The sequence below is a fragment of the Silene latifolia genome, chromosome 1, assembly GCF_048544455.1.
Source record: "Silene latifolia isolate original U9 population chromosome 1, ASM4854445v1, whole genome shotgun sequence".
In the NCBI taxonomy this organism is placed as follows: domain Eukaryota; kingdom Viridiplantae; phylum Streptophyta; class Magnoliopsida; order Caryophyllales; family Caryophyllaceae; genus Silene; species Silene latifolia.
Window position 1 is genome coordinate 179,076,523 of NC_133526.1, and position 13,429 is coordinate 179,089,951.

Genomic DNA, 13,429 nt, shown 5'->3' on the forward strand with positions numbered 1-13,429 from the left:
GCAAAATACCGTTAATAAATAGAGAATGAATGAATGAAAAACTAATACTCCCTCCAATTCATCATAATGATCCCCTTTGAGATGGACACAATACTTAAGAAAAATGAATAAAAATGAATAAAGGACAAATGTGGGGTTTGTTGATAGGAGAGAGAGATGAATTATTTGATGTTAAATAAGGAGTTGTGGGGCCAAAACATTAAGAAAAGTAATGTAATAAGAGTAAAAAGTTGTGTGGGGTTTGGTAATAAGAGAGAGGGATGAATAAAATAAAAGTAAAAGTTACCAAAAAAAGGAAAGAGGAACATTAGTTGAATAATCCGTTTCGGAAAAGAGGGAACATTATAGCGAATTGGAGGGAGTATAATGGAATGTTTCTACGAAAAAATAAATATTTTGTATGCAGGTCATTCGCTTCAGTTACTGTCAGTTTAAATGTATTTAGTTTCGTGTATTATTCAACTATATTAAACTAGTGTAGACCCGTGCATTACATGCACGGTATTTATAGAGTTCTAGTTTTTAGTATATTATTATGCGCGAAAGTGGTAATTAGGCCCCTTAACTCTAATCAATTGTGAAATTAGGCCCCATAACTTTTATTTGGAGCAATCAAGCCCCTTAAGTTTCATAAAAGTAAAATTCAACCCCATTTTTTAAATTTACACAAAAATTTTAATTAAAAACAATTTATAATAATATTAAACAATTTATTAATTAACTAAAAATTACTAATTGCAACTTTACGAATTTTTACATAATTTATTAATCATTGAAGAACACTTTTACATACATATTTAGTAAATTGTTTAAAATTTATATAACATTCATACATATATAATAAATTGTCTATATATTATAAAATTCAAAATAAAATAATTCTCAATATTTAATATAAATATAAAAGTTCTAAAATTATAAAAAAAATTTATATTTGATAAATTGTATTAAAAGTGATATTAATATAAGAATTTGGTGAAAATTATGAAAATTGGGTTGAATTTCACTTTTGGTGAAACTTAAGGGGTTTGATTGCTCCAAATTAAATTTATGGGGCCTAATTTCACAATTGAACAGAGTTAAGGGGCCTAATTTAAGGGGCCTAATTACTATGTATAGATTATAAATTGACAATTCATTACTTTTGTAACGTTTCTCAATATTTTATTTGATTTGAGAAAATAAATTAAAACAACAAAATTATCAAGAGATGTATGTAGTGACATGAAATGTGTATTATAATGAAAATATTTTTTTTACGTGAAATTAGTGATATTATTTTATATACACTCAATTTTTTTATATCTTCCCATTTATCAAAATCTCTTTTCTTTCAGAAAATATCATTTTTAAGCAAAAAAAAAAAAGTTATATATGTGTGTTGAAAAGAGCGGTCAAAATATTGTCTAGGAGATCAAGTGAAAAATAAATGGGAAGACTAACGTTTTTCTTTTAATAACATACTCCGTATATTTTAGCTATAACTTATCTTACAAAGTCAACGAAATTTTTATCACAAGAACCTAGAAACAAATCCTCTATACGAAAAATCTTTGTAGATAGGAAATTATATCAAAATGGGAAAGTAAATAAGAGTTAAATATCAAAATAGAAAAGATGTTTTAAGCGGGAAAATGTGAAGCTTTTTCTATTCATTTAGTATATAGGGGATTCTGGTTCATTTTCGGTTCAATTCAAATTAAATCGGGTTCTATACCATTCAAGATATTTATATCTGGAGTTCGGATCAATTTAAATAATTTGGATCAAGACATGCCATGGAATGGCAATTACAATTGGTCTTTTGCTAGTTGCTAACTTGTTATGTTGTCATTGGTCAATATAAATGACTTGGACTAGCCACTAAATGTGGATCAAGTGAGCATCTCAAGGTCATGTATGCTACTTATCCTTTTTGTGGATATTATAATTTATAAGTGACTTTTGTAAGTAGTCACAAACGAGATCTAGGCACGTTCTCAATGGTGAGATAATTTACATTTTAGTGAGAGTACGTATATATCCGTCATAAGGAGACTTATTGTTTTTAGTATAAGAAAATAAGAGTGTTCAATAATGTCTATAAAAAAGAGTAAGAGAAAGATACGGGTGAGTGAAGAGTGACAAAAGTAAAAGGGTGATTTGGTCCGATCTACTCAAATTCAGTATTGCGTAAATTTGTGGTGTTTGATTGTCTAGCTTACGTACGTGACCAAGCTACTGCCTTTTGCCATTCTACCATCGTTTATCCTGCTTATCTTAATGTCGTAGTTTTAATTTTAAATAAATGTTATGTAATCTCGATGTATGACTTTGTAGTATTAGATTTAGTTGCCAAGTGTCTAATGCTACCTAGTCGAGTAGCTTACTGTGTACTGATTGCAATAATGTAAGTTATTCACCTTCTATAAAAAAAAAATAAAAAAAATTGTTTGTTATAAACCACGCTGCGGCTCTGAGAAAGACCCAAACACACAGGGGTACCACAAAGCAACGACGTGACCCATAAAACACCCTTGAACACACAAGATTATTTAGCACAAAACTTATCATTTAGCACAAAACTAAATCATCATCATAAGGCCAGGGAGATCTAAAATGTTGCATTTCTACACTATCCTGCCATTCTTAATCTTCTTATTCTTCCTTTACAAACTCTTCTCTACCAGCCGCTCTACCGGAAAACAATTACCGCCTTCTCCTAAAACATTGCCAATCATAGGAAACCTGCACCAAATCAGTCGACTACCACATCGATCATTACACAGTCTATCCCAACAACATGGAGAGCTCATGCTGGTTCATTTTGGCCGAAAGCCTGTCCTAGTCGTTTCTTCATCAAAGGCAGCCTGTCAGATCATGAAAACCCATGACACAATCTTTGCAGATAGGCCACAGTTGAAAATATTCAAAAGACTAATTTACAATTGTAAGGATATAGCTACAGCACCTTACGGCGATTACTGGAAACATATAAGAAGTATATGTGTTCTTCATCTGTTAAGTCCCAAAAGGGTTCAGTCCTTCCATCATATCAGAGAAGAAGAAGTAGCTCATATGATTGGGGAGATCGAGCAGTCGTCAAGTACAACTACTTCAGTCAATTTGAGTAAACTGTTTGTGAACTTTAGTAGCGATATTATTTGTAGAGTTGCTTTTGGATTGAAATTCAAAGGGGAAACAGATGGGATTAATTTTAAGGAGTTGATGGAAAGGCATGAAAAGTTGGTAGGAGGTATTCATATTGGCGAGTTCATACCGTGGTTATCTTGGATTAACTATGTTAATGGTGTGGAAAGTGAGATTAAGAAAGTTGCTAAGGATATGAACAGATGTCTTGAAGGGATCATACAGCAACATGTAGACCGAAGAGATCAGGTTCAAAGCGGTGTTGAGGAAAATAATCATGACAAGTCGAAGGACTTAGTCGATGTTTTACTTGAGCTGCAACATGATGATATGAATAATTCCAGCTTAGATCAAGAGAGCATCAAAGCTATTATAATGGTAAGTTTTCTCAATTACGACTCTCATAGCCATGGTAGGGGTCAGATACACGCAGCCTTACTTTTACTCCTTATGTTTATAAAAATAGGTGTATTACTAAAGGCCAATCATTGTATCGGTGTCTAATGCAGGATATGTTTGTAGCTGGAACGACGACAACTTACGCAACACTAGAATGGGCCATGTCAGAACTGCTAAGGAGTCCGAAAGCCATGGAATCTGTAACAAGCGAAGTGAGGCGAATCACAGGTGGCAAAGCAAGCATTATAACTGACAATAAGCTCGAGAAAATGACATACTTGAAAGCAGTTATTAAAGAGACATTTAGATTACATCCTCCTGTTCCCCTGCTGTTACCCAGAATCTCAATGCAGGATGCAAAGATCCATGGTTACGACATTCCTGCTCGTACCCTTGTAATGATCAACGCATGGGCTATACATAGAGACCCGACTTCTTGGACCGAGCCTGAGGAATTCAAACCAGAGAGGTTCTTAGATTCTCCTGTGGATTATAAGGGACAATACTTCGATCTCATACCGTTTGGGTCTGGTAGGAGGGGCTGTCCTGGTATGCTCTTTGCCATCAGTAACATAGATCTGGCATTAGCAAATCTTATCGACAAGTTCGACTGGCGATTACCAGACAGTGCAGACGGGAACGCATTGGATATGACGGAGTATCCTGGGCTTACTGCTCATCGGGCAGTCCCTCTACTAGCTCTTGCAACACCTCGTTATGGTTAGCATAAATCTTGCAGGGAAAAAAACCCCGAAAGAATATGAATAGATGTAGTCTAGAGAACTGTAAGCAGTGGTTAATGTTAGTATGTCCATCAATCTAAAAGTCTGCAATCAAATGTTTATGTTCATTAATCATTACTCTACTTACAGTTTACAACATAGCCTGAAAGAGCTACAGATCGAGTACAGAATGTGCCTATGGCCAGGTAAGGGGGTCGAATGTAAACAACCGAAGTTTCCTACATGTATCGATTCACTGTTATGTCATATAAGTAGAGGGCAAATTGTTTCCTGCAGAATGCGCGCTTCGTTAGACAAAAAATAGTTGGAAGACACGCAACCGTTTCAAATACTCCGTATATTTTACTAAGTATAGCTAACACGCATAGAATTCGATCATTTTTTACTCAAATCGGGTTGGAATTTATCAATTATCTACAGAATATTATATGTGAATTTCAGGGTATTTCAAAATCTGTTAAATTCAACAACGGGCCTGGGCCGCACCCAGACGGAGGAGAAAGAGTCCACAACGCAGGTTCAAGAGGGTTCCACTCTAAAACCAATTGGCGGTAGAGGGAATAGCCCCTTGCCTTATAAAGTGGTAATTCTTCTCCTCTTTTATCAATGTGGGACAACCCTCACACGTGGGACTTTGGGTTTCTTCACAAAATCCAAATGAGAAAATTCTTTGGAATACTGAGTTCTGAGAAAGAGCGAGGTGTATGGCTGTATGCTATACTAGTTTGAGTCTTGTTTTTTGGGGGTTGGATATAGAGGTGGTGTTAGATATACTTTATAATTTCCGATAATGAAATCAGTCCCAAGATACAATATAGATTTGAATTAATTCAACCCTTTATATAATTAAAAGACGGAATAAAGGACTAACCTTGGTCCATGTCTTACAGACGCAATCAATTCAATAATAAGAAGTATAGCAGATTGATTCTCCTCCTTAACCCTTCCTTTATGTTTCTTGATGATGGAGAAGAAACTGTCTTTTCTCTTTTCTTTTAATGTACGTATGTCTGTGTTTTGTCAGGATGATTATTTTTGTGATAATTTTCTTACTGTATCCTATCATATATATATATATATATATATATATATATATATATATATATATATATATATAGAGTCGGGATCCGGTGAGAACTCCTAAATATTTGAGGATTGAGTAACGAATGAAATATCACTTGTTCTTCTAAACAATATCAGTCACTGTTAAAGGTAAAAAAAAACACTCAGCCTTGAAAAATAAAAACGCGTAAGATTATATTTTCAATCTACACTTTCTCTCTCTAAAACTGAATCAAAAACAAAGGGAACAAGGGATTAGATTGGCGAATCAATCAAAATTACGAAGCAATACCGATCATTCTTCATGATAATTGCGTTTTGAGCGGAATTCAGGTACAATTTTTGCCTTAATGCTCTCGAATTTTTGAATTTAGGTATATTTTAGTGAATTAATTGCTAAAATCGAGTAATTATTCAATAAATGTTGTATCATTGTTTTGAATTTGTGATATAATCAAAAACTAGGTATAATTATGGGAAATTGTGCAATTATTTTCAGATTTTGATTCGTTTTTGCTCAAATTAGGTATACAAATTATTACTAAAATTTATTAATTTTCATTTATTTTCATATAATTGAACCAATTACTATCATCAATTGCAGTTATAGTTGTTAATTTGATGTTTTTTGTTTCAATCCCGAAAATTAGGGTTTAATATTGTTCGATTGTGAAATTTAGGGTTCAACAGTGAATCTGCTTTGTGCAAACTTGAGTGTACTTATCTTATCTTTGTTTCTGAATTTCTATTCAAATTTGCCTCGAGTTATAGATGATTATGAATAATTTACTTGGAGTTTTTGTTTTATATTATTGAAGTAAGATTTTTGAAGTGCAACAAGGTGAACGGTTTTGTTATGTCGATGGAATATATGGATGTAAACAGCGATTCAACATCCCGTGTGAGATGATTGTGTGCATACAACCAAGCCATTAGTCTTGATATCATGTGCATACAGCCAAAAAATTAGTTTGACTATGTTGATTGAGTAAATGGATATAAATTATTGTAGTGATTGTGGTAGTGAACTGGTGATGGTTTAGCAAGTTATGGATTCTATTGATTTGGCTTGAAAGTTTTATTGAAAGAAAGTTCAATTTCGCTTATAAATGGAATGGCGTAAACTGTAGCAACTTTTGATTATTTATGGCTAGCATTGTCTGTACAAGTGTAATAGTACTAGTAATTACGCAGCATCACAATAACTTTGCTTTTGGTGAAATAATGATGCCTTGTGGGAGTCTTTGTAGGTTTGTTTTTGTTTTTGTTTCTGGATTTCGTTTACAGGATGAATCGGGATGGGAGTGATTCCCAATTCAGGTCTCCACCAATCTCTGCCTTTCACTTTAAGCTTACTTCTGTTACTAGGCCCTTTTTTTTCCTGATCACAAAATTCTTGTAAAAGACAGACGAACATATTTGTTACTTATATTTTACTTTTGTGATATTGTGAAACAATATCACACGTTATTAGAAACAATATCACACCTTATACAAAACAATATCACTATTTCACAAGTGCTTTAAATGACTCTCCAATTTTGTGATACTGTGAAACAGTATCAGAACCATTAAAATAAAATACCACAAGTCTTTAGAAACAATATTATAGTTTTGTTATTAATGTGTTAAACTTACTCCTGACATTATGTTTTTGTTCTTTTTTTTTCTTTTCTTTTTTTGCAGATCTCTTTACTTGCAGATGTTGATTAAGAGCTTGTCTGCATGCTGAGAAAGTCTATATTACATCATCAACTTAGCAAAATCGTCTTTTTTTAATCATTTTACTCACATGTACAATTTTTTTTATGCTTAGATGTAATTCCAAATGGCAACAATTTTGTATTCTTTCTCCCTTTTTGGTTAACAATATCATAAAACCTCAGAATCAATAATATAGTGTTACCAAGATTTGCTTTTTGTATTTTACAATATCACAAGTTATTGTAAACAATAGCACACTTCATTTGAAACAATATCACCATTCTTCTGAAATAATATCATCACATCGCACTTAATTGTAGACAATACCCTTTGATTGATATTGTTATACAATATCACATGTACTTATAAACAATATCATTTGTATACAAAATGATATCAAGAATAAAAGTATTTTAAAAGGATTCTCCAATTTATGCTACTGTGAAACAATATCACAACCAGTAAAATAAAATATCACACTGTATCTAAAACAATATCACACTATATACAAAACAATATTGAAGTAAAAAGGATTTTTAAATCCCTATCCGCTTTTGTTACAGAGAAACAATATCACACCCATTAAAGTAAAATATCACATGATATTTGAAACAATATCACACTTTACCAAGAATTATATCAGAGCCAAAAGAAATTGTTTAGCTATAACTACTTTTGTAATCTTGAGATACAATAATATTCACCTACACCAGAAATAATTGAGGATTGAGTAACGAATGAAATAAGTTCTACCATCATTACATCCATGTACTTTCAATTACATTTTTGTCCAACATATCTAGTTCTCATTCTAATTGCTTCTTCTACCTCTACCTCTACCTCTATTCTTATGATTTGCAACGGTCTTGTATCATACTGGTCTTATTTCGATCTGTTGTCCATGATCTTCAGCATCTTCTCTGCAATTAGGTCCTCTGTACATTAAATGCATAATCAAATAACCACGACAGACGTGACATTCACCAGCATAAATGAATTCCAATCACATGTTGATTCATTAGTAATTTATCTGCCTTTGCAACACCAATGAAGTATACAAGTCAAAATTGTTAACAGATCAAGATCAGCAACTATTCTAAAACTATTTGTAAAGAAGGTCCTCTATCCAAAAATATTAGGACTTTCATGTTGGAAAGAAAATGAAGGTATATTCCTTAGAGGATGGCCAGCAGCCAATACTAACATCTTGTTTATTGTCAAGAACCATGATGAACAAGACTTTATGAGCACATTCAGCCACCATTCTATAACCTGGACAAAAAAAAAGGTAGTCAGTGAGAAATAAGACATGTAAGCAGTGTGTCATATAACAAAGCCTTGGGCACAATGACATTATTTGTAGCACAGTACCATTTGTATACACCTTCCAACCAATCAAAACATTGTAACATGCGAGATCAAGATACTACACATGTAAAAGAATGCCAACTACTAGCTAACATTAAAGAGTAACAATGTAAAACATATGTAAATCAATCTGACACAAATTTAAAAAGACTTGAAACAAAATATTACACATGTAAATTAGGTTTGCATGACAAAAAAACTCGAACAAAGTGCAATAAATTAAAATCACAATCAAATAACAAGACAATATGAATCAATCTCATCAAATTACGAATCGAGAACAAAAAATCAAAACACAAGGTGAATTGAACATAGATCGGGAAAAATTACTAAATATATAACAAATTGTCAATATCATTGAAAAATAACATGTATTTGAACCAATATATTCATTGAAAACTCAAATCCACAAAATTGTCAATATCACACAGTCTGTAAAACAATATCACACCGTCTGTAAAACACTATCACATAGTCTTTAAAACAATATCACACAGTCTGTATACATATCAGAACCATCATATGCTGCTATATTTGAGAATTCATATCACAACAATCATCTTTTGTAAGAAAATCGAAAAAACATCAAATAAAGCTGAAATAACAATAAAAGTAGATGAAAATAAGAATAAAAATACACATAAATTAAAATTAGGGCAAACAAAATCGGAAAAGATCAAATAAAGCTGAAATAACAATAAAACTAGATGAAATTGAAAATCTAGATAGAAAATTATTACAAACGCAGTAAGATGACTAAGAATTCGAAATATATGTACGAAAAAACAAAAATAACATGTGATTTAAAGCTGAAATTACAAATTAAAGAGATAATAAATCTGAAATTAACAACAATAACGTACCTGACATCGCGATTATGATTGAAATAGTATGATAATTGATCAGAAATAGAAGAATGGGTTGAGATTGACTGAAAACCTAGAAATAAAGAAAGAAAGCGCTTAAAATTTGGGGAATCCAAGGAAGAAAGAGTAAGAGAAGAGAGAAGGTAGAGGGATAAGTGATTTGTGCGAGAATGAAAGGAGTTTACTGAGGAAAGGAGTATATATATGCACGCGCGAAATGACAATTTTGCCCTTATTGTCCGCGTTGATAATGGACGTTGGATCTCTTAAATCCGACGGCTTGTATTAATCCTCAATCCTCAAATATATGAGCCATACTTACATGATCCCATTCCTATATATATATATATATATATATATATATATATATATATATGATGGGTTACGTACCTTTTCGCAAAAACAAAACCGTTCGTACCTTTTCGTGAAAGACGACTTATTAGGGTAAGGTAAGAGGGAATAATAATTCCCGGACTTTATTTACATTAATCGAATCCGATCCATCACGGTGTCGTCTTTTATATTAAAGTCCCGTAACATTTAATATTAACTTAACCTTTATTTAAACCCGACACACATAGGCCACTCGAATATTATTAAATATTCTAACATTCTCCCACTTGGCCTTTGTGTTGATTTGATGGTTCAATTACTATAATGTGCACTTTTATGTTAAGCTCACTAACTTTTATATCCTTATCGAATTAGAATTAATTGGATCATGGCGGTCACATATCATTTATTAATCGACATGATTCCTTCCATGTATCACAAATCAATTCCAAATCTAGGAAAAACTTTAATTTGAGAAGAACATTAATTCTCACAATTAGTCACATGTAATCTAATAACTGTAATGTATACATATACTATAATGATTAACATGTCTATTATAACAGAAACAATACTATAAGTGAATTCTAGATGTCATATTTATTTACAAGCATATTTAACTTTATAATAACAAGGCCTTTGATACAACACCCATGCGTTCTACATGGCCAATGAACGATTTGGGTGGTAATCTCTTAGTTAATGGATCTGCCACCATTTTATCCGTTCTTATATGCTCAAATGACACTCTTTGCTTCTGTACCTCCTCTTTGACCGATAAGAACTTTAATTCCATGTGTTTAGCAGTTTAGCACCCTTGGAGTATTTATCGTTCTTAGAGAAGAAGACGGCTGCAGAATTGTCACAATAAATTCTCAGCGGCTTGGCAATACTATCGACAATCCCAAGTCCCGAGATAAAGTTTCGGAACCACAATGCATGAATAGTGGCCTCAAAGCATGCCACAAATTCGGCTTCCATAGTAGAAGTAGCAATGACAGACTACTTTCCACTTTTCCATGATACTGCCCCTTCAGCTAAAAGGAACTAGTAGCGAAATGTTGATTTTCTACTCTCAACACATCCGGCATAATCTGAATCTGAATAACCAATCACCTCAAGGTGATCGGATCTTCTATAAGTAAGCATGAGCTGCTTAGTGTCTTGCAAGTACCTAAGGACCTTCTTCGCAGCTTTCCAGTGGTCCATCCCGGGATTACTTTGGTACCGACCCAACATTCCAACAGCAAAGCTGATATCTGGTCGAGTACATGTCTGAACATAGTTCAAACTCCCAACCACAGATGCATAGGGAATTCTCTCCATTTCTTTTCGTTCCAGCTCATTACGGGGACATTGCATTTTACTAAATTTGTCCCCTTTTTGTATAGGAACTATCCCCGCGGAGCATTCATTCATTTTATATCTCTCTAAAACTTTGTCAATGTAAGCTTTCTGAGACAACCCTAACAATCCTTGTGATCTATCACATAACATTTCAATTCCGATCACATAGGATGCCTCACCCATATCTTTCATTTCAAAGTTCTTAGATAGATATTTTTTATATCATGCAACATGCCTAGATCATTCGCAGCAAGTAAAATATCAACATATAAGACTAAATAACAAATATGCTCCCACTGATTTTAATGTAGATACACCGGTCGATGGTAATCTCTACAAACCCATATGACGTGATGGTATTATTAAACTTTAAATACCATTGTCTAGAAGCTTGTTTTAGTCCATATATCGACTTCCTCAGCCTACACACCTTATCTTCATTACCCGGGGATGCAAATCCCTCAGGTTGGTCCATATATACTTCTTCCTCAAGCTCACCGTTTAGAAAAGCGGTCTTTACATCCATTTGGTGAAGCTCTAGATCATAATGAGCTACCAAAGCCAAGACAATTCTTAAAGAATCTTTCTTTGACATCGGAGAGAAAGTTTCTTTATAGTCAATGCCATCTTTCTGGGTGAAAACTTTGGCAACAAGTCGAGCCTTATACCTTTCAATGTTACCTTTTGAGTCCCTTTTGGTCTTATAGACCCATTTCGACCCAACGGCCTTAGAACCCTCAGGTAACACTACTAAGTCCCATACTTTGTTATCATCCATAGATTTCATCTCCTCTTTCATGGCAATTAACCACTTTTCAGAATTATCACTTTCCATGGCCTTACGGAATGAGACGTGATCCTCACTAATGCTCAAGTCACATTCAACATTATATGTCTCGTAGTCATCTGGGATGGCTGATCTTCTTTCTCTTATAGATCGCCTTAATTGTTCCTCTGGAACATTGACTACCCTTCTTCGCCTTACAGGTTGCCTTGACTGTTCACGTGACATACTATTCTCCCCTTGAATTGTGACATGATCATCATTGTTATTGTCATTTTGTGGGTCTTGCACTTCATTTTGCTGTTGTCCCATTATGTCATTTGACTGTGACGACATGATTGGTACAACAATTTCATGTGCAACTTCAGGAGAAGAAACTTTAACCTGAATTTCTTTAATGTCCACTTTTCGTGGTTCAATGCTCCCACTAGTTTGACCGTTCTCAATGAATCTAGCATTTCCAGTCTCTACTATTCTCGTACTGTGATTAGGACAGTAAAATCTATACCCCTTTGACTTTTCAGGATAGCCAATGAAATAACCACTGATTGTCCTAGGATCTAGTTTCTTTTCATTTGGGTTATACAACCTTACTTCAGCTGGGCAACCCCAAACTCGAATATGTCTTAAACTCGGTTTCCTTCCAGTCCATAGTTCATAAGGAGTCTTAGGAACTGCTTTACTAGGAACGCGGTTTAAAACATAGGTTGCTGTCTTTAATGCATAAATCCATAGTGAAAGAGGTAAAGAACAATTACTTAGCATGCTTCTAACCATTTCCATTAAAGTACGGTTCCGCCTTTCAGCAACACCGTTTTGCTGAGGTGTACCGGGCATTGTATATTGTGCACAAATACCACTACTTTCAAGTAACTTTGAAAATAGACCAGGACATTGTCCATTTTCAGTAAACCTTCCATAAAACTCACCACCTCTATCCGATCTCACAATTTTCACTTTCTTTTCTAGCTGCCTTTCCACCTCATTTATGAATATCTCAAGGACATCCACGGAATGAGCCTTTTCATGCAACAAATAAATGAAACCATACCGCGAGAAATCATCTATAAAAGTGATAAAGTACTTTTCACCACTCCAAGATGGAGTGTCAAAAGGTCCACAAATATCGGTGTGTATAATTTCTAAAAGCTGAGAGCTCCTTGTAGCTGATTTCTTTACTGTATGTTTAGTCTGTTTACCTTTAATGCAGTCTACACACACATCTAAGTCACTAAAATCCAATTGAGGTAGAATTTCATCTTTTACCAACCTCGTTAACCTTTCTTTGGATATGTGACCTAGTCGTTGATGCCACAAGTAAGCTAATTGTTCATTCAATGCACTACGTTTAATACCTTGACTCTCAACAATAAATAGGGAATCAGAAAATTTAACATCAAGATTGAACTTATAAAGTGAATCAATCAAAGTACCACTACCATAAAAGTATTCATTACGGTACATAGAAAATACACCATGTCCAAACTTAAAGTTAAAACCTAAATTATCCAATTTACTTAATGATACAAGATTTCTAGCACAATCGGGTACATAGAGACAATCTGTGAGATCTATATGACAACCAGTGTCTAAGATTAATCTGTAAGTCCCAATGCCCTCAATGCGTTGTTTCATCCTGTTTCCCATGGATACAAACTGTTCAGCTCCTCTTATGGGCTGGATCGTACGATATC

General features: G+C 33.7%; 2 protein-coding genes across 2 annotated transcripts; one reads left to right on the forward strand and one right to left on the reverse strand.

Annotated features, from left to right (window-relative positions):
* The first annotated feature begins 2,476 nt into the window (after positions 1-2,476).
* LOC141612586 (cytochrome P450 736A117-like) lies at positions 2,477-4,382 on the forward strand. The gene is made up of 2 exons (XM_074431398.1): positions 2,477-3,507; positions 3,639-4,382. The coding sequence occupies exons 1-2, from the start codon at positions 2,599-2,601 to the stop codon at positions 4,251-4,253; spliced, it is 1,524 nt and encodes a 507-aa protein (XP_074287499.1). The 5' UTR covers positions 2,477-2,598; the 3' UTR covers positions 4,254-4,382.
* Positions 4,383-10,651: 6,269 nt separating this feature from the next.
* On the reverse strand, positions 10,652-11,134 carry LOC141588206 (secreted RxLR effector protein 161-like). The gene has a single exon (XM_074409663.1). It carries the CDS (start codon positions 11,132-11,134, stop codon positions 10,652-10,654), a length of 483 nt encoding a protein of 160 aa, XP_074265764.1.
* Between the last annotated feature and the right edge of the window lie 2,295 nt (positions 11,135-13,429).

Coding starts and splice junctions, on each gene's coding strand:
- LOC141588206 (XM_074409663.1), bottom strand. CDS start 11,134: ATGGGTGAGGCATCCTATGTGATCGGAATTGAAATGTTATGTGATAGA.
- LOC141612586 (XM_074431398.1), top strand. CDS start 2,599: ATGTTGCATTTCTACACTATCCTGCCATTCTTAATCTTCTTATTCTTC. Junction 3,508..3,638: donor GCATCAAAGCTATTATAATG/GTAAGTTTTCTC, acceptor TGTCTAATGCAG/GATATGTTTGTAGCTGGAAC.